The sequence below is a fragment of the Hypanus sabinus genome, chromosome 20 (assembly GCF_030144855.1).
Source record: "Hypanus sabinus isolate sHypSab1 chromosome 20, sHypSab1.hap1, whole genome shotgun sequence".
NCBI lineage: Eukaryota > Metazoa > Chordata > Chondrichthyes > Myliobatiformes > Dasyatidae > Hypanus > Hypanus sabinus.
The window spans coordinates 49,059,947-49,083,014 of NC_082725.1; the positions used below are offsets into that span (position 1 = coordinate 49,059,947).

The window sequence follows — 23,068 nt, forward strand, 5'->3', positions numbered from 1 at the left end:
TCAAATGCTGCAGGATCCATTGGAAGCCATTCTCTGTTACCACGGTTATTGCGCAAACCACAAGGACACGTTTTTCTTTTGTTTAAACAACTTTACTCTCAACGTACCCAAGGGCCACCATCTTTACATCCCACAATTCCACTCCCTCCACATGCACATAATAGGGAGAGTGTGCATGTATACTAAATACTTACATAGTTCAAATGAACAGAACTCAACAGTGTGCACCTATGTGGCTGTTAGACACTACACCATGCTTAGAGTGAACAGTTTTTAAATAGCGCCAGTTGCATGTGTTTCTGTTTAAAAAGCAATGATTTTTGAACCGATAGTTTGTGAGAATTAACAGTAAGACAATTCAAAACTGTTTTGCTCACTGCGTTTTCAAGCATTCAGGCTTAGAGATGCCAGAAATGGCCTGGGGTGAAAATAAAATGATTTCTCTACTTAATCAAGTTAGGAACTATGAAGAATTTGAAGGTATCAACAATCATCTTGAATGTTACAATGAAAATGCAGATTTGGTGGATGCAATTGTTGACAGCTTTGTATGAAGGCAGTCGATTATCTGTACTAGATATCTCCGCTGGTTGTTTATTTACACAGTTTTACAGTCAATCAAAATGCAGTGGCATGTACTGAATGAATTTCTCAGTCAATAACTATTAGGAACTAATATACATTTTTATAATACGGTAGTAGTATTGCTAGATCGCTAATGTAAAGTTTTTCTGTATTTAAATGCATAATTTACTCAGTTAAATGGTAGTTTCTCTCTTTTTTTGTATCTTTTTAACTACTTCCATGAAAATTCAGTTAGTTAGGACTGCCGCTTAATTGGGCCCAATGTACTGGTCCCGAAGTGTCTCAATTCACAGGAACCCACTGCATTTAGTTTTCTAGCTTTTGGCATTGATATTAATCAAGTTTGGAAGAGAAGACGATTGTGGTATTGCCAGAACAATAATCAATGTTTGCTATTCATGCATGACTTGAGGAAGCAGATATGATCTATGTGATTTGCAGGTTCTTGCTTAGAGGGTTCTAAGGGAGCCAGTTACCAGATGGTTTCCTACAAGGCATATTGAACATTAGCTTTTTGTTAAGTGCTGTTCTTGGCAAATCTGCAAATTGGGGCGTGAGCATGCACCAAAGATTTCCCACAGAAAAGTTTCTGGTCTTAATTATGTTATCGTCAGTAATTGCCAAGTTAACATTATGCCTTTACAGCAAAGCTTGCAGAATTTATAATTCCCTTTAGCACTATCTTGGAACTTGGTTAAAATTGAGTTTTTTACTGAATTTTGCAAGAAGAGGCAAAGATATAGGCTTGAATTCTATTTTAGCTGACATGCTGGTGAGCAGGAAATAATTGACAGCTCAGTATTGGAAACAGTTTGTCTGCAAGGGACAGAAAGACTGCAAGTGGTTCTAAGGTAAATGCAGCTACTTCAGCACTTCATAACATTCCAAGCAAGTATTTCTTCCAGCCCAGGAGATGCTTTTCAACTTCCGGGCCACCATTAAGAAGGCAACTGTGAGTAGCTCCGATGGAAACCAACAAATAATCCTATTTCAGTCTGCAATAGCTGAGAACAACAACTATATCTAAGGTCTGTACAGTCAGTAACATTGTTGTAATGTGATTAAAGCCTTAAACTTGATGGAACTCAAATGGATTCTGGGCGCTGGCAGGGTTCCCCTTTAAGATAGCAGAAGAGAGGATGCTGCACTGGCTTAAAAGTTCACCTACGGAAATGTAGTTATAGACTCTCAATACCAGCCATTTTGCTGCCAAACGTGCAGTCTCTGGTAAATAAAACTGAAGATCTCAAACTAGATTGCTGTACCAGAGAGACATGAAAAGCTGTTGCATTTTTTGTTTTGCGGAATCTTGGTTAACTCCCTCCATTCCATATGCAGCTGGATGGCCTCACAATGCACTGCCAAGACAGGGCTGCAGAGTCTTTTCAAAAGTAGAAGAGGAGATGGTGTATGCTTCATGATCATCTCCTTGAGGCGATTCTGTCCCAGTCCTTTAACCAGACCTGGAACACCTCGAGATAAGTGTCATCCATTTTATCTGCTGCGGGAGATTTCAGTGATCAACTTGGGAGAGGTTTACATCCCTCCTCAGGCCAGTGTAAAACAAGCTCAGGACAAACTGAGTGACTTAATAAATAGGTATGAAACAGCATGTAGCACTTACCCAACAGGCTGGTATATGTCTAGGGGAAAAGGAGATCCAGCCACACACCAATACCACCTCCCGTACACGCAGGTGCTGTGAGAATCGAGTTTGTGCCTTGTGTGTATCAAACCCACAACAAATACCGTTATGAAATACACTTTAAAGAGTTTACTAAAATGAAAAGAGTATTAGGCAATACAATATATATGCAAGGGAAACAAACAAAACAACAAGGCGCCAACTTATCAAAGTTCAGTCAGTTTAGTGCACACCATTGGAGCTCAAACATCGAACCATTCGACCCCTCGTCGCTTGCCTCCGACCTCCACGTCTTTGCACCTAGGACCTCGCCCGGTGGTCTTCCGAGCAGTGCAGTGCACGTCCACCTTCCTCGACGTCTTCCTCCCGCTCTCTCTCAAAAGCCCACGAAAAAACCCCTCCCCCAAGTTCCCAGCCTCACAAGACAAAATAACATTCCCCATTGGTTAACAAATGAATACAATTACCATATCAACAAGTATAGAGCAAAACAACTGCGAGAGAAACACTCTTCAAAGAAGCATTCCTACTCTTAACAAACCAAAAAAACCCATTTTGAGTAACATACACAGGACATTGTACAAGCATATCCTGATGTCTTCCCCATCATTTTGGGGGATTTTAACCAGGCTAGCTTGAAGAACACTCCAAATAATTATTACCAACAAATCTCTTATAGTACCTGAGGAATGAACACACTGGACCATTGTAACACTACCATAAAGAATGCTTATGATGCTATCCCATGGCCTCACTTTGGAAAGTCTGATCACCTGGCTATACATCTACTCCCTGGGTTAAAGGCAATGATTGAAGACTGCAGCACCAGTAGGGAAGATGAAGAAGGTATGGAATCAGTGGACTAGACTGTATTCAGGGATTCAACTCCAAATCTGAATGAGCTGTCATTGATTTTATTAAAACCTGTGTGAATGAGTTTGAGAACTTACTGAATATACCCAAATAAAAAAACCATGTATAATCCAGGAGGTTCGTAGCTTACTGAGAGCTAGATCTGTGGCATTCAAGTCTGGCAACCCAGGTCTGTACAAGCAAACCAGGTATGACTTGCAGAGGGCCAGTTGAAGAGTTAAGGAACAATTCCAAACAAGGTTGGAAGCAGAATCAGATGCACACCAATTTAGGAAGAATTTTCAGGCCATTACTTCCTACAAAGCGAAATCTAACATCATGAATGGCAGTGATGCTTCACCCTCAGACGATCTCAATGCCTTTTATGCTTTCTTTGAAAGGAAGAATAAAACGACAGCTATGAGGATCCCTGTAGCACCCAGTGACCCTATGGTCTCGGTCTCAGAGGCCAATGTCAGGCTGCCTTTTAAGAGGGTGAACTCTCTCAAGGCGACGGGTCCTGAAGAAGTACCTGTTAAGGCTCTGAATGCCTGTTCTAACAATCTGGCAGGAGTATTCAAAGACATTTTCAATCTTTCATTGCTGTAGTTGGAAGTCAGCACCTGCTTCAAAGGAGCAATAATTAATATCAGTGCCCAAGAAGAGCAGGGTAACCTGACTTAATGACAATTGTCCAGTAGCACTTTCATCTACGGTGACAAAGTGCCTTGAGAGAGTTTCACAACACGTGCTGGTGATATTACACCTGATTCTAATTCTGACCTCTTTACTAAATCTTACAAGAAGATGGATCCACCTTCTGTTATCCATCAAGCATTAACATTTTTGTTCTGCATTTCATTTTAATTGGTCTGATTTTTGGAATGTAGACAAATATAATATCATTAATAGAGGTTCGTGATGGTTTATCTCTCTGGACCTGCTAAAACCATATTCCTTTCTAGTGAGTAGACAAAGTTTTTTATTGCCTCTTGCCATGGTGACATGCCCTTTACAGTCATGTGGATCTTGCTTTGCTGATGGGTATAGAGACAGTTTAGTTTCAATGAACCATTTTCTGACCCTGTACATTTGTTCTGATGCTCATCATGATCCTGCATTTCATAGTGATCCCAGACACAATTAGTATCCTCACTTATAATAGAGGAGAGAAACACATGTGTTAAAGGCTGTTGTGCAAGAATTTAGCAAAGAGCAGCTGGAGTAAGCTATTAGTCCATCAAGTTTATACTGCTCTTTAGTGAGAACACAACCAGTGTTCTAGCTCAGTGTGATCTTCCTGCTTTGTACCTATATCCTGTGATTACATGTGGCCCCCATTTTTCGAACATTGGCTTTATGACAGTTTGCTGTTCCAAAAGACCTACATTAGTTCCTCTTTTCGCTAACCAAAGAGGATTTTCACTATTACGAAAAAAAGACACCCGCTTTATGTGTTTACCCCGAGAAAGACTACCATGACTGTGAAGCTTTGTGTGCGCAGTTGTGTGCTCATGCGTGTATGTGCACGTGTGTACGTGCTGATTTTTTTTCCTCTCCAAATCGATTTTGACTCGCTGTCTTCCCTATTCTGATAAGTGAAACTACACCATACATATAATATTTCTACTTTATATAGGCTGTATATATATCATGTCATTCCTGCTTTTACTATATGTTTGTGTTATTTTAGGTTAGTCGTCACCAACCTTTTTAAGCCCAAGATCCTCTACCTCAGCCTTTGTGAGAGACAAGATCGACCCCAGATCGATTAGCTACATGCATGTGCACCAGGTCAGATAAGACCGGAAGTAAAACCCCACAACCTGGAAGTAGAAATAATGTATAAACACCAGGGGACCTGCCCTTTTTTGCACCACAGACCGTTTGAATATTGACAATATTCTTGTGGACCGGCAGTTGGGGGGGGGGTGGGGGTGGGGAGTGTTAAACACGGCCGGAATACAGAAATACACGAAGTAGGGTCCTTATATCCAGTCTATTCCGCAATTTAATTTTCGTGGCTCTCGGCACTTCGCTTCTGTCCCGCTTGCTCACGTTTTTTCTGCTCACAAAACAAAACGGGTTTGTCTTTAAGCGCAGGGTTCTTGGACTCAAGGTACTGAAGCAGTTTTGAGGGCTTCATTGCCTCATTAGACAGCTTCTGGGTCCGAACTCCAGCCTCCAGCCTGCCCGCCGCCAGACTCCTTGGCCAGGTGCGGCTGGTTGTGGGTGGGGTACTAGGAGAAGGTAAGGACCGGAGGTCCCTGTGCTGGGGCCGCGGCAGTCGCAGTCTGGAGAGAGCAACTGACCGTGCGAGGAGTGCGACAGGGCCGCCGTAGGATCTATCGGCCAACAAAAGTTTGTCTCGAGGGATGACTTTCATTAGATCGCAGCGAGGTAGCAGCTCTGCTACTTACGAAACCCTGAGCCCGAATTAGGTCGTCTGCGAATATTTTAGCACCGGGTTCCCCACAAACATTCGGTGTGGTAAACAGGTTTAGAGGCAGCGTCCATCTGTCTGCGCTCCAGGTCAGTATCAACAGCACTTCCAGCCGGCCACGCGAGGCCAACCATGATACCCTGGCGTGAGGGTATCACTGTATTTAGGCGACTGATGACCTCCTGTGCATTCAAGTTCAACAGTGGGTGTGACGGAATGAGGCAAGGCGCAGCAACCTCGTTGCCTGGTGGTTGGGGACCACTGAAGTACACTGTGCAGTGCTGAGGAGCAACACTAAAGAACGGAACTAAAACCCCGCAACCTGGAAGCAATCTCTCAACAGTATTTGTGTATTATTTTTCTTTTTTTTTTTCGGGATTTACTGGGAAAGTCTCAAAGATCGACCAGTCGATCGCGATCGACGGGTTGGCAACCACTATTTTAGGTTTTATGTGTTATTTGGTATGATTTGGTAGGTTATTTTTTGGGTCCGGGAATGCTCAAAATTTTTTCCCATATAACTTAATGGTAATTGCTTCTTTGCTTTATGACATTTCGGCTTACAAATGGTTTCATAGGAACACTGTACCTTCGGATAGCGGGGAAAACCTATACTTTGAAATCTAGCAATCACTGTTCTGAATGCAGTAAAAACATAAAATTCTATATTAACTGAATAAAAATTTCTTGGATCACCAATGTGGGATTTGAATTTGCATCTGATTGTAAGTCAAAAGACTGAGCTATGAGTTGAGTTAAGGAGCTAGTGCATAATGAGATGTTGCAAGCTTAGTAATCGTGTCTTGAACATTCTTATCCAAGTTGATGTAGATAACGAACAATATTTCCAACACTGACCCTTGAGGTATTCCACTGGTCACAGGCCTCGAATCTGAGGAAACAGCCTTCCTCCACCACCTTTTCTCTTTTCCCTAGCCAGTTGTGTGTACATACAGTTAGCCAGCTTTCCCAGGATTCTATGCAATTTAACTATCTGGTGTTCCTCCATGGCAACCCTGTGATCTGTCACAGAGGCCAATGTTTGAACATCCCTTGAGAGTAAACCCACACAAGATAGCAGGTTCTAACAATGTACCTGGCAGTGCTGGCCAACTGGGTGGAGTATTTCAGGGCATCATCGATCTCTCGCTGCTGTTGTCTGACATGCCCACCTGCTTCAAAAGGGCAACAATTATTCTCGTGCCCAAGAAGAACAGGGTGAGCTGTCTCAATGACTATCACTCAGTTGTACACATATCTGCTGTGATGAAGTTCTTTGAGAGGTTAGAATTAACTCCTGCCTAACCAAGGACCCAGACCCACTGCATTTCACCTATTACTGCAGCAAGTCTACAACAGACACAATCTCATTGGCTCTTCTGGCTGCTTTTGAGCACCTAGACAACTAAAAGCTATCGATTACAGCTCAGTGTTCAACATCGTTATTACCTCAGTACTAATAATCGAGCTTCATAACTTGGACCTCTACCTCCCTCTGGAAGTAAATCCTCGACCTTTCCATTGGGAGACCACAGTTAGTGCAAATTGGTAATAACATATCCTCCTCCACTGGTTATCAACACTGGTAAACTTCAAGTTTGCATGCTTTACTCACTCCTTTACACTCAAGACTCTGTGGCTAAACAGCTCAAATGCCCGCTATAAATTCTCCAATGACACTGCTATTGTTGGTAGAATTGTAGATGGAGTAAGCTTCATCTTACTGTCACTGCTGTTGTCTGACATACTCACCTGCTTCAAAAGGGTAGCAATTATTCCAGTGCTTGAGGAGAACAGGGTGAGCTGCCTTAATCACCATCACCCAGTAGCACGCACATCTACATTGGGAGTAAGCTAGACTGACAGAGATTTCACAACAACGACCTCACACTTGATGTGAGCAGGATCAAGAAAATAATTGTGGATTTCAAGAAGGGAAAGTCAGGAGAGTATACACCAGTCCTCATTGAGGGGTCAGTGGCAAAAAGGGTAAGCATCTTCAAGTGTCAGGGCATCATTATCTCAGAGGATCTATCCTGGGCCCAACACTTGATGCAATTACATTTGTGAAGGGGTGTCAGCAGCTCTTCTTTAATTTTCTCTGCCAAAGTTATGTCATGCTTGTTTTTGTCCTCTTGATTATCTTATTAAATGTAGTCTTGCACCATTTTTATTGCTCCAGAGACTCTTGTTCCCAGCTGCCTGTACCTGACCCATGCTTCCTTTATCCTGGCTAGGGCCTAGAATTTGGGATTCAAGGAATCCTGGATTCCCTTGTCTTTCACTCCAACTGGAACAAGCAGAACTTGAGTTCTCACTAGCTTATCTTTAAAAGCCTCCCACTTGCCTCTGGTCCCTTTACTGACAAGCAATCTATCCCAATCAACCTTTGCAAGCTTCTTCCCATACTTTTAAAATTTCCCTTGCCCCAGTTTAGAACTACAAAGTGGAACCTGTACTTGTGGACCAGTTCTATCCCTTTCCATGACTATTTTAAAACAAGCAGAACTATGGTCACTGTCCAAAAGTACTTCCCCCACTGTCACCTCAGTCAGTTATCTGCCGTTACCCAAGAGTAGATCAAGCTTTGCTCTCTCCCTAGTAGGGCCCTCTATGTATTGTCCAATGAAAGTTTCATGAATGTTCTTAATGCATTCCACCCCATCTGACCCCTTACCTATGTTAGGAAAGAGTACGTTAGGAAAATTGAAGTTAATGCTTTGACAGCCCTATCACTTTTTAGCAACTCTGCACAATTACCCCATGTGTATGTTCTTATAATTCCACTTGACTATTTGAGGACCTGATAGTGCAATCCCAACAATGTGATCACCTCCTTATTTCTCAGCTGCACCCATAAAGCCTCACTGGATGACCCTTCAGTAATTTCATCTCTGACTACTACATCAAAAATGCATCTTCCCCACCCCTCTTTATCTGTCTCTAACCCAGCTCAAGCACCTACACCCCAGGCATTCAGCAGACATTCCTGTCCCTCTTTAAACTAATTTTTGTAATGCTATAATATCCAAGCCCAACATAGCTACCTAAGCCCCAAGTTCATTCACCTTACCTGCAGTTTAATCCATTAAGCTTTCCTCACTCCTTGTCATTCTCCTTCCCGTCATGTAAATTCAAATTGATTGCTGCAATACTTTCCTGATTTTCATATGTCTCCTTAAGACTTGGGGTCCCTCACACCCTGCCACTCTAGTTTAAACTCACCCCAGTAGCACAAGCAAATCTGGCTGCTTCTATTTCAAGTTGGTCCCCTTCTAGTTCAGGTGTAATTGAACTGTTCCCACTCCAGAAGACATGGTAAGGGTCGAAAACTTTGTATCGCTGTACTCTACACCAATTTTTCAGCCACACATTAATTTTCCATTTCTTCCTGCTTTTTCCCTCACTAGCAGGTGGGACTGGAAGTGAACCAGGGATTTCTACCTTTTCAGGTCCTGCTTTTTCACTTCTTCCCTAGCTCTCAACATTCACCTCACAGGACCTTGTCTCTTTCTCCATGTATGTCAATTGTGCCAATGTGCACAAAGTCTTTTAGCTGCTCACCCCCCCCCCCCATACCCACCTTGAGAGAATGTTCTCTAACCAACACACAGAATGATGGAGGAACTCAGCAGGTCAGGTACCTTTAGTGGAGAGGAATAAATAGTCGAGGTTGACTGTTTCTTCTAATAAAAGCTTTATCCCCTACGACAAATTATCAAGTTCCCTTTCAGTGGAGTCCTGTATGTCTTCACTCTTCCCTGCTGAGCCTCAGAGGCAATTCTGGCGCCACAGACCTGGCAGCCACTGCTATCTTCTGAATAATTATCCTTCAATAGTATCCAAAACATGAAATTTGAAGTTCTTGAATGATCTTGACACAAAAAAGTAGAGAAGGGCTATTTTGTCTGGTTGGGGAGCCAGTGTTATTGAGTGATGAATATGTAATTGTTTTTGAGAGTTTAGTAGATGGGGCAGTTGCACCAGTGTTACGAATGTGCCACAACTCTGAGGGGCCGCAGGGTACAAAGTCGCCCCCTCCTTTTTGAGAATCGCAAGATCGCTATTAATTCGGGTCTGGGATCCAGGAAATGAGAGAGAATCCACAAGGTTTTGGAATGTGTCCTGGCCTCAGTGAGACAAAACCACGGATAACGGCTATTGTCTCTTGGAGACGGAATTGTGTATTGAGTACTGTTCTATTCATTGAAGCCCTCAGGGGACGACCAGAGTGGGCTGGTTGAGAGACTGCATCATCCCAACCTGATTGACATCTGAGTCTCTGTGAGTAAGGATAAAAGAGGGTCTGGGGAACACCCCTTGAGACGCACCAGGAGAAACGCTGGAAAGCAAGTGACAGCGTTTTATAGCGAACACCGGTGAGGGCCTGTGTGCGTCCTCCCTTGCCAGAGTAGCGGGCTCATCACGGAAGAACGGCTTAGCTAAAGGAGAGGCCACAAGTGAACGGCCACACCAACGAGACTTCTGACGGATCGAAATCATAAAAAAGGAAAGCTGGCAAGTTTCTAAAAATCTCTCTCCAACCAAAAGGCTGCAGCCTGAATGAACTGAGTGACTTTTATATTTCCATTGGACAATACATTAGCCCCTAGACAACGATAGAGCTATTTCTTATTGATTATTATTATACCCGCACTTTTAGATTTAGTATTGACGATGTATATTATCTGTATGTTTGCACTGATATTATTTTTGTGTATTTTTACTAATAAATACTGTTAAAAATAGTACCATCAGACTTCAACAGACCTCACTATTTTTGCTGTTAAGTGACCCAGTTACGGGGTTCGTAACACCAGTCACACTTGAGATTATAAGTGTGGCTAATTAACAAGCAATGTGACCAAAGGTCTCCATTTGTGCTGTTTGTGGATGAATATTTAAAGCAAAAGAAATTACAAATTTCTGGGTGAGATATACAAGTGTAGTAGGTTGGTCTGTTCTGGCTAAGAATTAACAAAGTTTGGTAAGCTAGTTGGCTTGGTGCTTTGAACTCAAATAGTTCTGAACTGCAAATATTCTATCCAGTTGGAAAAAGAAAAAGGATTTGGATTCGCTAATGTCAGTAATGACGCAGATTGCATAAAATGGAGTTGATTATTTCTGAAGCACCACTGAAAATGTGATTTATTTTACACAAATAGTAATGTAATGTTTAACTCACTGCATTTTAATGCAGAAATAATCTTCCTAAACTCAAAGCTTTCAATTGTGAAGTGAAAGGGGTGCATTCTTGAATTTGTTGTAGAAACTTTTTACTTAATAAACAGATGGCAAATTGGCCAAGTACCATCGCCACCAAAATGGATTGCATTTACTGCTTTTGCTTTTTCCCAGTTCCAATGACTGCAACATGCAATCAGCTTTACTGATGATGTTGAGTTGTGGCATCCCTCAGCAGGGAGACCCCTTGAGTGAAGATGTTTAAGATTCAAGATTGTTTAATGTGATTTCCAGTACACAAGTGTAAAGGAGAATGAAAAAATTGTTACTCTGGATCAGATGCAGCACAAAAAACACAACAAATTGTTATGAATGTACCACAGCTCTGAGGGGCCGAAGGGGCGGGAGCAGCCCCCTCCTTCCGGAGAATCGCAAGAGCACTATTAATTCGGGTCTCTGACCCAGGCAAATGAGAGACAATGTAACAGTTTTGGCCAGGCTCTTAGAGACACCTGTGCTAAGTGCATGACCCTGCTATGTAACAACTGGGTGGGGATTGCATCACCCTACTTTGATGGACATCTACAACTCTGCAAGTAAAGCCCCAGAGAGAGAGACACACCGGAAGGACTCGATAGCTGGAAGCCAGTCAAAAGCAACTTCTCTGCCTGTGGAGCAGGTGGCTGATAATACCGAGAAGGACTTCGAAATAATAACAGGGAAACAACGCTCCCCTGATTCAACGGTGTTGCTTCGTCAAAGACCCGGGCAAGTTTTTCCCGTTTTCTCCTCACTCTCTCTGAAACACGTGAAACCCAGCGATTCCTGAAAAAGACTGAAGGCTGCAGACTTCTGAGTGACTTTTCTATTCCCAACGGACAATATATTATCCCCTAGACAACAGTCGAGATTATTTCTTAATGATGATTATTGCTATACCCGCGCTTTAGATTGAGTTTGACCGATGTATATGTTCTGAATGTGTGGTTTAACCTTAATTTTGTGCCCCTTTATGAATAAAACGTTCGAAAATAGTGCCATCAGACTCCAACGGACCTCTCTATCTTTGCTGGTGAGTTATCCAGTAAATAAAGAACACAATAATAATAAAACATAATGAATACAAATACATAAGATGGCTTATATACATGGCTTTATGTCCATAAAGTGATGCTTCGTCATCTGTACATGAGGTGACTGACAGGAGATAATGAAGTAGTGGTGGTTGGGAGTGTGGAGGGGTGGGTTAGTGGATGGAGGTGTTGATCAGCCTTACTGTTTGGGGAAAGTAAATGTTTTTGAATTTGGTGATCCTGGTGTGGATGTTATGTAGTCTCCTCCCTGATGGAAGTGGGACAAACAGTCTGTGAGCAGGGTTGGTGGGATCTCCATGATGTTATTCCCTCAGGTTTCCTTAAGGTGCTTCGCCTTTCATTTTTAACACATAACCTTTAGTTCTAGTCCCACCCAACGTCTGTGTAAAAAGTCTGTTTACATTTACCCTATCTATATCCCTCCTACACTCCAGGTAATAAAATCCTAACCTATTCAATATTTCCCTGTAACTGGGGTCCTCAAGTTCTGGTGTTACGAACCCCGTAACTGGGTCACTTACCAGCAAAGATAGAGACGTCCGTTGAAGTCTGATGATACTATTTTTAACAGTATTTATTAGTAAAAATACACAAAAATAATATCAATGCAAATATACAGATAATATACGTCATCAATACTAAATCTAAAAGTGCAGGTATAATAATCAATAAGAAATAAGCTCTATTGTTATCTAGGGGATAATGTATTGTCCGATGGAAATATAAAGTTCACTCAGTTCATGCAGTTTGCAGCCGTTGGGGACCACTGTGTTGCAATGGTTGGAGAGAGAGATTTGGAGAAAAACTTGCCGGCTTTCCTTTATGATTTCGATCTGTCGGGAGTCCCGTTGGTGTGGCCGTTCACTTGTGGCCTCTCCTTTAGCTAAAGCCGTTCTTCCGTGGTGAGGCTGCCAATCCCGGGCAAAGAGAGGATGCACACGAGCCCCCACCGGCTTTCGCTATTAAACACTGTCACGGGATTTCTAGTGTTTCTCCTGGTGCTTCTAAAGGGGTTGTTCCCCAGACCCCTCTTCTATCCTCACTCACGGGGTCTCAGATGTCAGTCAGGTTGGGATGATGCAATCCCTCAACCAGACCACTCTGGTTGTCCCCTGAGGGGTTTCAATGAATAGTACAGTATTCAATACACAATTCCGTCTCCAAGAGACAATGGCCGTTATCAGTGGTTCTGTTCCGCTGATGTCAGGACACATTCCAAACCTTGTGTATTCTAGGTGTCTCTCTCTCTCTCATTTCTTGGGTCCCAGACCCGAAATAATAGCGATCTTACGATTCTCAAAAAGGGGGGGGGAGGCGACTTTGTACCCTTCGGCCCCTCAGAGTTGCTTCACATTCCTTCCTTCTAGGATGTTTGCCACAGGTAAAAATTAATTAATACAGAGTCTTACAGGATTTCAGAATCTTAACACAATACAAAAGAGTTTTTTTTTCACTACAGAGTAATACAGTTATGCATTCAATTCAGCATCTAAACAGTTAGCGATAACATTGTCACTTCCTTTAATATCTTAATATCTTGTACCTTAAATTCTTGTAGCATCAGACTCCAATTTAATAACCACCTATTTTTTTTTCTTTTCTTCAGCAAAATAAAACTAAAGAGTTGTGATCTTAGCTTACGTGTATCTTACAAAAGTTCATGCGAATGCTAATCTTTGTTTTACTTTCAAACTTAACAGTCAATCTTCCATGGGGTTGTCTTTATTATTTACATGCTTTGTCAAAATCCCTTAAAACCGGATCCTATTATTTAAAGTGGCATCCCGCCAACCCTCGCCCCTTTTCCAGTTAACTCCCACGTGGTTAGCTTGTATACCAGTGTGGAATAGGCTTTTGCATGCTCCTTTCATAGGAGTTATTTTATCAACAATGTTTTCCAAAAGTAGCCCATTGGCTGAATTTCCACACAATTCTTTATTTTTAAGCAAGTCGTTAGTTTTATCTTCAGGACCCTTCATTCTATTAGTTGTCAGTTTAATATCTGCAAGCAACCCCTCTTTGTCTAAACAGCATTTCAAATTCTGCCTCTTCACAGCACACCCTTGAATAACAATAGCGCGTGGGGCACCTTTACATTCCAAATCAACCTGTAATTGATTCGCAAGCATCATGTTAACAAGCCATTGTCCCTTCAGCCTGGTTACAGCTTCTGACACCAATCCAGACCTTAAATTTTCTTCATTCAATTTAGGAACTACACTTTTCCCTTCTCCTTCAATGATAAGATTCACATCACCACCTTTTATCTCCTCACTAACTTTTAACACACCTTCGAACACAAACAACTGGGAATTTTCACTTCCTACTAGTACCAAGGTTAACCCTTTCTTCACTGAACCATGTCCATCTGACCCATAAGGACTGCATTCCTTTTTAACTGACTCAAATACCTCAGACTTTTCCTGAGTTTCATTACTAGGTTCAGTACCACGTGCATCCACATCTTGAACACACTCAAATGGGATATCTGCCTCTTCCAGGCTTTCAATACCCGTCCCCTTTTCAAATTCTAAGTTCCCCTGATCCTCCCAGTTACTCTCTGGGCAACTCCCTTCTGGAGTAAACTCAACCCTGCGGGCTGAAACAACTTCATCTGCCAACCCAGCAGACTCCTTCAAGGTAAGGACGTCCTTTTCATCTAGGACTACCCTCATTTCATTATCAGGAACACATTTAAAATTTTCAACTTCTTCAAACAGTTCTGTCAAGCCAGATAGATCATCCATGTCCAACCCTGGACCTTCTAATAGCCTTATCTGTTTCACATTTTTACTCCGTGCCTCTATAAATTCCGTCCTGGTTAAGGGAAGGTCTACCTTCTCTCCCTTACTCCCTCACCCTATTCTCCGTTTTACCACCCTCTAACCCCTCTTGGTACAGGGTCGGTAAAAACATCTCAGCCAAATTGATACTGGCCTCTTTCTCAGCTGCCTTTCTTGACATGCTGCAAGTGGTTGCGCATGCGGGATAGATCTTGGAACCTAGGGGCGGGACCTCAACACTTACAGGCTGGCTTGTCAGCTCTATGGCCGATCACAATTCACCACCAGCTAAATCGTTACCCAGGAGGATGTCTATGTCAATTCTCGGAAATTCTGATCGCACACCTACTTCAACTGGTCCAGATACCAGCTCACAATTTATAATGATCCTATGCAAAGGCACAGCTTCTGTCCCTTTTCCTATGCCTCTCAAAGCCACCTCTCCAGTCTCGGGACCAAAATCTAGTACCTTACTGTGAATCAATGACAGCTCAGCTCCACTGTCTCTCCAGATCCGCACTGGAACTGGTGTGTCTCCCTCTTTCACAGACACGGTTCCTTCTGAAATAAATTTCTCAGGCCCCTCTCGTATTCTGTCTACCTGGGGCTTTCTCGTTGATTTACTGATCAACACAATGCATTCTGTAGGGACTGCTGCTTTCCCTTTTCCTGTCTCCTTCCTCGGACCAAAGCACTTAGATGCAATATAACCCACCTTTCCACAATTAAAACAGGTCAAGCCAGGACCCCTCCTGCCGTCTTGCCTTTCCTCCTCCTTATTTTTACCACTAGCTCCCGGCTGAATCTCTGCCTCAGCCGGTGGGCTTTCTCTTCCATTCCCACGGTCTTTCTGGTAACTTATTCGAGGAAAACTTTATGTTGAGGGTTAGGGCATATTCATCTGCGAACCTAGCAAATTCGGATATAGACTTATTTGGCTTCTCATTCAAATACATCCGGATATCATCCGAAACACAACCTTTAAATTCCTCAATCAGAATTAACTCCCTGAGATGCTGAAAATCTTCTTCCACCATTTCTGCTGCGCACCAGCGATCCAAGAGCACACCCTTCTCATAGGCAAACTCTGCATACGTCTGATTCCACCCTTTCTTTAAATTTCTGAACTTTTGTCTATAGGTCTCAGGTACCAATTCTTAGGCCTGAAGAATGGCCTCTTTTACTTTCTCATAATTCTCAGACTCCTCCTCCTCCATGGACAATGCCGCATATGCCCGTTGTGCCTTCCCTTTTAACACACTTTGTAACAGTGCCACCCACTGATCTCTGAGTCACTTCTGACTCACTGCCGCCTTTTCAAAATGCAAGAAATAACTATCAACATCTGTCTCCTCGAACGGAGGTACTAACCTAAACTCCCTATTAACATTAAATCTCTCCTCTCGGGCTGGCCCTTGAGCTCTTCGTTCTTGCCTGAACTTCTCCATGTCCAAGTTGCCTCTGTTTCTCCTTCTCCTCATACTGCCTCTCCTTGTCGGCTCTCTCCTCTTTTTCGGCCCTTTCCTTCTCCTTTTTGGTCCTTTCCTTCTCTTTTTCAGCTGCTTCCAGCTGTTTTAACTTAATTTCATGCTCCCTCTGCTTCTCAGCTCTTTCCTGCTCCTTTTCAGCTCTTTCCTTCACCCTTTTCACCTCTAACTCTAGCTGTAGCTCATGCTCCCTTTTCTTTTCGGCTCTTTTTCCTTTTCAGCTGCTTCCAGCTGTTTTAACTTAATTTCATGCTCCAACCTTAATTTTTCTAGCTCTAACTGAGCCGTCCCACTAGCTGGTACCTTTTCAGGGATATTTTCCAATACCTCAGCTGAAAACACATTCTTCACAATATAATACTGAGTTATGGCCCTCCGCAACTCCCGATTTTTCACTGACAACCTCACCTCTGCGAGGTTTAGTCCTTTCGCAATATTTATCAAGTCCGACTTTGTGGCCGCCTCTAGCGCCTCCAGAGTTGGGTTTTCTATGAATTCGTCGACATCCATCTTTGCTGGTTTCCCACGCAACCAGATCCAAGTTTGGACTTAAAAGCCTGATTTACTGGCCCTCCAATTTGGTATCAAATCTTGAGACGAGGCCCCAAGTTGTTAAGAACCCCGTAACTGGGTCACTTACCAGCAAAGATAGAGACGTCCATTGAAATCTGATGATACTATTCTTAACAGTATTTACTAGTAAAAATACACAAAAATAATATCAATGCAAATATACAGATAATATACTTCATCAATACTAAATCTAAAAGTGCGGGTATAATAATAATCAATAAGAAATAAGCTCTATTATTGTCTAGGGGATAATGTATTATCCGATGGAAATATAAAGTTCACTCAGTTCATGCAGTTTGCAGCCGTTGGGGACCGCTGTGTTGCAATGGTTGGAGAGAGAGAGAGATTTGGAGAAAAACTTGCCAGCTTTCCTTTATGATTTCGATCCGGCAGGAGTCCTGTTGGTGTGGCCATTCACTTGTGACCTCTCCTTTAGCTAAGCCGTTCTTCCGTGGTGAGGCCGCCAATCCCAGGCAAAGAGAGGATGCACACGAGCCCCCACCGGCTTTCGCTATTAAACGCTGTCACGGGATTTCTCGTGTTTCCCCTGGTGTGTCTAAAGGGGTTGTTCCCCAGACCCCTCTTTTATCCTTTCTCATGGGGTCTCAGATGTCAATCAGGTTGGGATGATGCAATCCCTCAACCAGACCACTCTGGTTGTCTCCTGAGGGGTTTCAATGAATAGTACAGTACTCAATACACAATTCCTTCTCCAAGAGACAATGGCTGTTATCAGTAGTTCTTTTCCGCTGATGTCAGGACACAGTCCAAACCTTGTGTATTCTAGGTGTCTCTCTCTCATTTTCTGGGTCCCAGACCCGAAATAATAGCGATCTTGCGATTCTTAAAAAGCGGGGGGGGGGGGGGGGGGGGGCGACTTTGTACCCTTCGGCCCCTCAGAGTTGCTTCACATTCATAACACTGGCAACACCCTTGGAAATATTTTTCAGGTAGGGAGGTGACCAGAATGGCACACAACACTCCAAATTTGTCTTCACCAACATTTTGTACAACAATAATGTAACTCACCAACTCCTGTACGCAATACTCTGATTTACGAAGGCAATGCGCCAGAAGCTCTTTTCACGTTTTCAGAGTTTTTTTTGTCCTTGATATTGCACGGTCTGCTGCAGAGACTTGAGCAAAGTAACAATGGGTTTTTTTAAGTCTCCTTCCAAGATCTGTAATATCTTCCACCAGCCATGACGCAGCAAATAGAGTAACAGTGTGCCTGAGAAGCAAGGCAAAAGCATACTCAGACAAAAACTGAGGGAGTGCAGAAGGCTGCTAGACCTTTACTTTATTGTCACCAAACAATTGATACTAGAGCGTAAATCATCACAGCGATATTTGATTCTGCGCTGCGCGCTCCCTGACGTACAAATCAAAGTAAATATAATAAAAATTTAAATTATAAATCATAATTAGAAAAGGGAAAGTAAGGTAGTGCAAGTCAGGTCCGGATATTTGGAAGGTACTGCCCAGATCCAGGTCAGGATCCATTCTGTAGTCTTATCACAGTTGGAAAGAAGCTGTTCCCAAATCTGGCCGTATGAAATCTTCAAGCTCCTGAACCTTCTCCCGGAGGGAAGAGGGACAAAAAGTGTGTTGTCTGGGTGGGTCGTGTCCTTGATTATTCTGGCAGCACTGCTCCGACAGCGTGCAGTGTAAAGTGAGTCCAAGGATGGAAGATTGGTTTGTGTGATGTGCTGGGCTATGTTCATGATTTTCTGCAGCTTCTTCCGGTCTTGGACAGGACAACTTCCATACCAGGTTGTGATGCACCCTAGAAGAATACTTGCGTCTATAAGCCCAATTGATAGGTTCCCCATCAGCCATTCACTCACTGCATCACCGACACATAGGAGCAGTCATTTGTACCATCCCCTGGATACACAGCAGCAACTCACCAAAACTCATCTGCCAAACCCAAGACCTCAACTAGCAAGAAGGACCAGGGCAGCAAAAGCATAGGAGCACCACCTCTTGGAAGTTGCCTTCCAAGTCACACATCATCCCAACTTGCAAATGTATTTTTTCATTTTACTTTTGTGTCAAAATCCTGGAAGTCTCTCTAACTACATAGTGAGTATAATCACCTCAGGGACTGCAACAGTTCAAGAAGGCAACTTACCACCATCTCGGCCTGTGAAGCTCATTAGCCTTGAATGATGTAGAACATTTTGGCAAATAACTGCTGATGTGAATGTGATTGCCAGTCATTTGAAGTCGTCCTGTTGAATAGTCCTTCATACTGCTGAATATGTTTTAAGCTTTGAAAGGTCCAGAGAGTATGTTGGCTTGAGCATTGACCTCCAAGTAGCAGAATAGTCAGCAAATAAGTGTTGAAAACAAATTAGCACTACAATGCATAGGTTTCATTTATGCCACACTGTAGTTGTGGAAAGTGCAGCCTCGAGCAGGGTGTGGCCGGTTAGATTCATACAGCTGTAACCAAGACTGCAAGAAACTGCAGAGAGTTGTGGACACAGCTCTTCACATCATGGAAACCATTCTCCTTTCCTTGGACTCTGTGCTTATTGCTGCCAAAGATCCCACCCATCTCATACATTCTCTCTTCTCCACTCTCCCATTGGACAGAGGATACAATACACCTGAAAGCATATATTACCACACTCAAGGACAGCTTCAGTCCTATGGTTATAAGACTGCTGAGCATAGACTGCTGATAAATTCTTGATCTCAGAGTTGTTATGGCCTTGCACCTGATTATTTGATTGCCCTGCAATTTCGCTGTAGCTTTTATACTGTTCTGCATTCTATTATTGCTTTTCCTATGTACTACTTCAGTACACTGATATGAGGAAATGATTGGTATGGATGGCATGCAAAAACAAAGATTTCACTGTATCTTGGTACATGTGACAACAATAAACCAATATAATTTTAATGTCTGTATGTGTAATAAATGCTATTCTGAAACAAAGCTGCACCAAAGAAATGCGTGTCACAGAATGGAATTTTAGGCACTGTTTTCTATAAGTTTAGTTTGAACCTGGAGCTCGTGTTTCACCTCTAACCTTTTGATAAGATTTAGTACTGATGGCACTGGATCAAAAGTGTTGATTTTGATTGCTGGACAAGTAAACCGTAAAGAAAGTTTACATGTCAGTATAGCTTTTTATGTAGGAGGCATTGGAATTAAAAGGAAATGAAATGTAATAAATGATTTCTGAGATCACTGGTACTATACAGTATGGCATCAATACAAAGAGGATGATGCAGAGAGGAAAGGCGACATCAAAGTTAGAAAGATATATTGGTATGAGAAGAGATAATCTGAGGGGAAGTAAAGAAAGAAAAAAGAGTGGATCAGAAGAAGAAAACAAAGACAAAAACTAAATTATGCTGTATTTGATTTCCAAAAGAAAAGCAGAACTTGAGCAAAACTTGACATTGATTGGGAATGTTATACTCTTGCTTTCTGCAATGGAGCGGCCAAGAATCTAGCCATTGATGTGTTTGCATTGAGCTATTTTCTGTATCTGTACAATGTACATGTTTAAAATCTTGGAACATTATAAATATGACCTTACTAATAATGCCATGCTAGCTCTATTCATTTCTGTTTGCCTTGGGAAACTGAGATAAGTTAATATCAAATTTGTCATATATATCTAGCAAAAAAAAACAAATGCAGACTGTGTTAAAAATGTTTTTTTTTAAATTGTGAGTAGCTTTGGGCACTTTTTGTAAGAAAGGATGTGCTGACATTGGATAGAGTCCAGAGTAGGTTCACAAAAATTATCCTGGGAATGAAAGGGTTAACACAGGAAAATATTTGTGGCACTGTGTACCGCTGGAGTTTAAAAGAATGGGGGAGGGGGATCTGATTGAAACATATCATACTATCAAATCTATCATATGAAAGGACTATATAGAGGGGGAGAGGATGATTCCTATAGTGGGAGTCGAGGACTAAGGGAGCACAACCTCAAAATAGAGGGATGTCACTTCAGTACAAAGATGAGGAAATTCTTTAGGCAGAGACTGGTGAATCTGTGGAATTTATTGCTACAAGTGACTGTGGAGGACAAGTCATCGTGTATATTTAAAGCAGAGGTTGATAGTTCTTGATTAGTCAGGGCATTAAAGGCTTGAGAGAGGTAAGTTAGTTGTGTTGGAATGTCAGAGCAGACTCGATGGGATAAGTGGCGTAATTCTACTCTTTTGTCTTATGGTATTAATAGTATAAATCTAAGAGTAAATCATTAGGTAAGGCTAGAAATGCAGAAAGAAGTCATAAAATAGAAAAACAGTAAGCCTTTGTCCTTTAGGAAGTGAGGATGAGGAATGAATGATAGAAAACAAAGATAAAGCAGATTCAGTAAGCAGGAATTTGGTTCTATCGCCACACATAAGAATACAGCTATGCATAATTTAAAAAGAGCCTGTTTCATTGGCCTTCTAGATATCTGCAGAAAAATTTTGAAGCAAGTCAGGGAGTTTTGTAGATTTGCATGTTTCTGCAATACAGCATCAGCAATATCTTTCTCACTGTGTGCTTTCTTGAATTTCATATGATGCCAACATTTCCATCAAGATCACCATCCATCTGTTGCTTTAAAATCTTCATGATCCATCTTCTTAGTTAGCTCCTCTATCTTGTGTTTTTTTTTTCTAAACATTGGTTCTCTGACACACACGTACTTCAACCAGTTTCATTGGAAAACCATCGACTTGGGTCCTCTTCAACATCTAGATCCTTACCTTCACACTTTTATTTTTGAGATGTTTCTTGTTGCCCCTCATGTAATGCCCATTCTTCTTGCAGTATATCTTGCTGATGTATCAAGCATGCAATTGTAGATTTTGGCACTCCAGTTATCTCTGCCAGCTGATGATGAGTGGTGTTAGACAGATGGCTTTTAATTTGATCCAGTGGGCTTTTTTTTCAGATAGTGTCACATCTTTTTGTGGCATCTTGGTGAGGATCTGAGCTTTTTTTTAAAAAAAACACCAAATGATCAAAAATAACTGCTTTTTGAATCTGCATCCTTTGGCCCAAATGGCTAACATAAAATATGCACACGCAACTGATGCTATATAAAAACTTATCACTCTAAGTGCAGTGTCTTACATCCATGCAAGGGAAGGTGACTGACGTTGGTTAGAAACTGTTTGGCAACACTCTCTTTTCCCAATTAAGAGGCATGGTGTTCCAAATGAACAAGGGGAAGCCTGGCTATTTTTCAATTAGTTTTTCTTTCTTAAGAGTTGTCCCAAATAAGTGGCTGCCCAATTAACTGATGGCCCAGTTAAGCAGAATGCACTGTATTTCATTAAATTTGACAAAATTGGCTCCTTTATTCAAAGTGATAGACACCAGAGCAATACAGGTCAATTAGTTTAATGTCTGTGGTAGGTGATGTTGAGAGAAACAAGTGTTGGCATAGACATGGGGAAGTAATGGTCTTATTCCTCTTTAAAATGGTACCACAGGATCTTTCTCACTTGCCTGAGAAAGTAGCAGGGCCTTGGTTTAATGTGTTATTTAAAATGTTACACAGTTTTAATAAATGTTAGAAGCTGTAGAAGACATAAACTAGTTTTCTAGGACACTTGGAAAATATTTATTTAAGCAGTCAAAATTGACATGAAAGGGAAATAATTTTTAATCATTTTAAGTATTTGATGAATTAAAGTACCATAGATATGCTGCTCCTCGAGTTTCAGAAGGCATTTAACAAGGTTCTGTATGAAACACTATTGTGGAAAATAAAAGCTTGTTTATGAAGCAACATTTGCTAGGTTTAGATGCACTGGAGTTCAATTCCTTCAACATCTTGTGTGTTTTGCCTTCAAAAGAGTGAGTGATTTGATGGTAACAGAAATTTCTGGAGATCTTGACAGGGTGGATACGGAAAGAATGTTCCCTCAGTTGGGAGGAATTTCCCTCAAACATTTGTGAGTTTTTGGAACTTTGTCACGTATACGCAACCATGTAAAAGTATCAGCTTCAACAGAACACACCTGGAGTCTGGTTTTGCTATTAAAACATTATTTTATTAGTAACTATGTAATATAGTAACTTAAACCAGGTAAATCAAGAGTTAATGGTGTTTTGCATATATAGGTGTAAAAATGAAGTTCCCAAACTTCTTTGAGCTCAGGTGGTAAGTGATACAGTCTTACGATGGTATGTAAAGAAAGTCAGTTCAAGTGCACAGGTAATTAATGCGAGATGTTTGTACTCCAAAGGTGAATGTTGTGAGAAGGCAATTATGTCAATACTCCACAGATTCTATGACAGCAACACAAAATAACAATAGCAGTAGGTTTTATCTCCGAAGTTGTACCACTCCACACACGAAGTATCACCAACAGTGATCTTCAACGAATATCCTTTTAACACAAGTGGTACCACAGCCGAATCCAGCTAAGGGAGATCTCAAAGTGGT

At 41.8% G+C, this 23,068-nt stretch overlaps 1 protein-coding gene across 6 annotated transcripts in view; it reads left to right on the forward strand.

Moving 5' to 3' along the window:
• mboat1 (membrane bound O-acyltransferase domain containing 1) overlaps window positions 1–23,068 on the forward strand; it is a 132,922-nt gene that overhangs the window by 20,427 nt on the left and 89,427 nt on the right. The window contains exon 2 of one of the 6 annotated variants that reach the window (XM_059945467.1): window positions 1,924–3,076. The exons of 4 other annotated variants lie outside the window; for them this stretch is intronic. Coding sequence is in view for 1 of the 2 variants with exons in the window: in XM_059945465.1 (XP_059801448.1) it covers window positions 22,489–22,574 (86 nt within the window). In the remaining variant the exon portion in view is untranslated. Of the gene's footprint in view, window positions 1–1,923; window positions 3,077–22,484; window positions 22,575–23,068 lie in introns of those variants that run through there. One more of the 6 variants, XM_059945465.1, reaches the window with a different exon arrangement.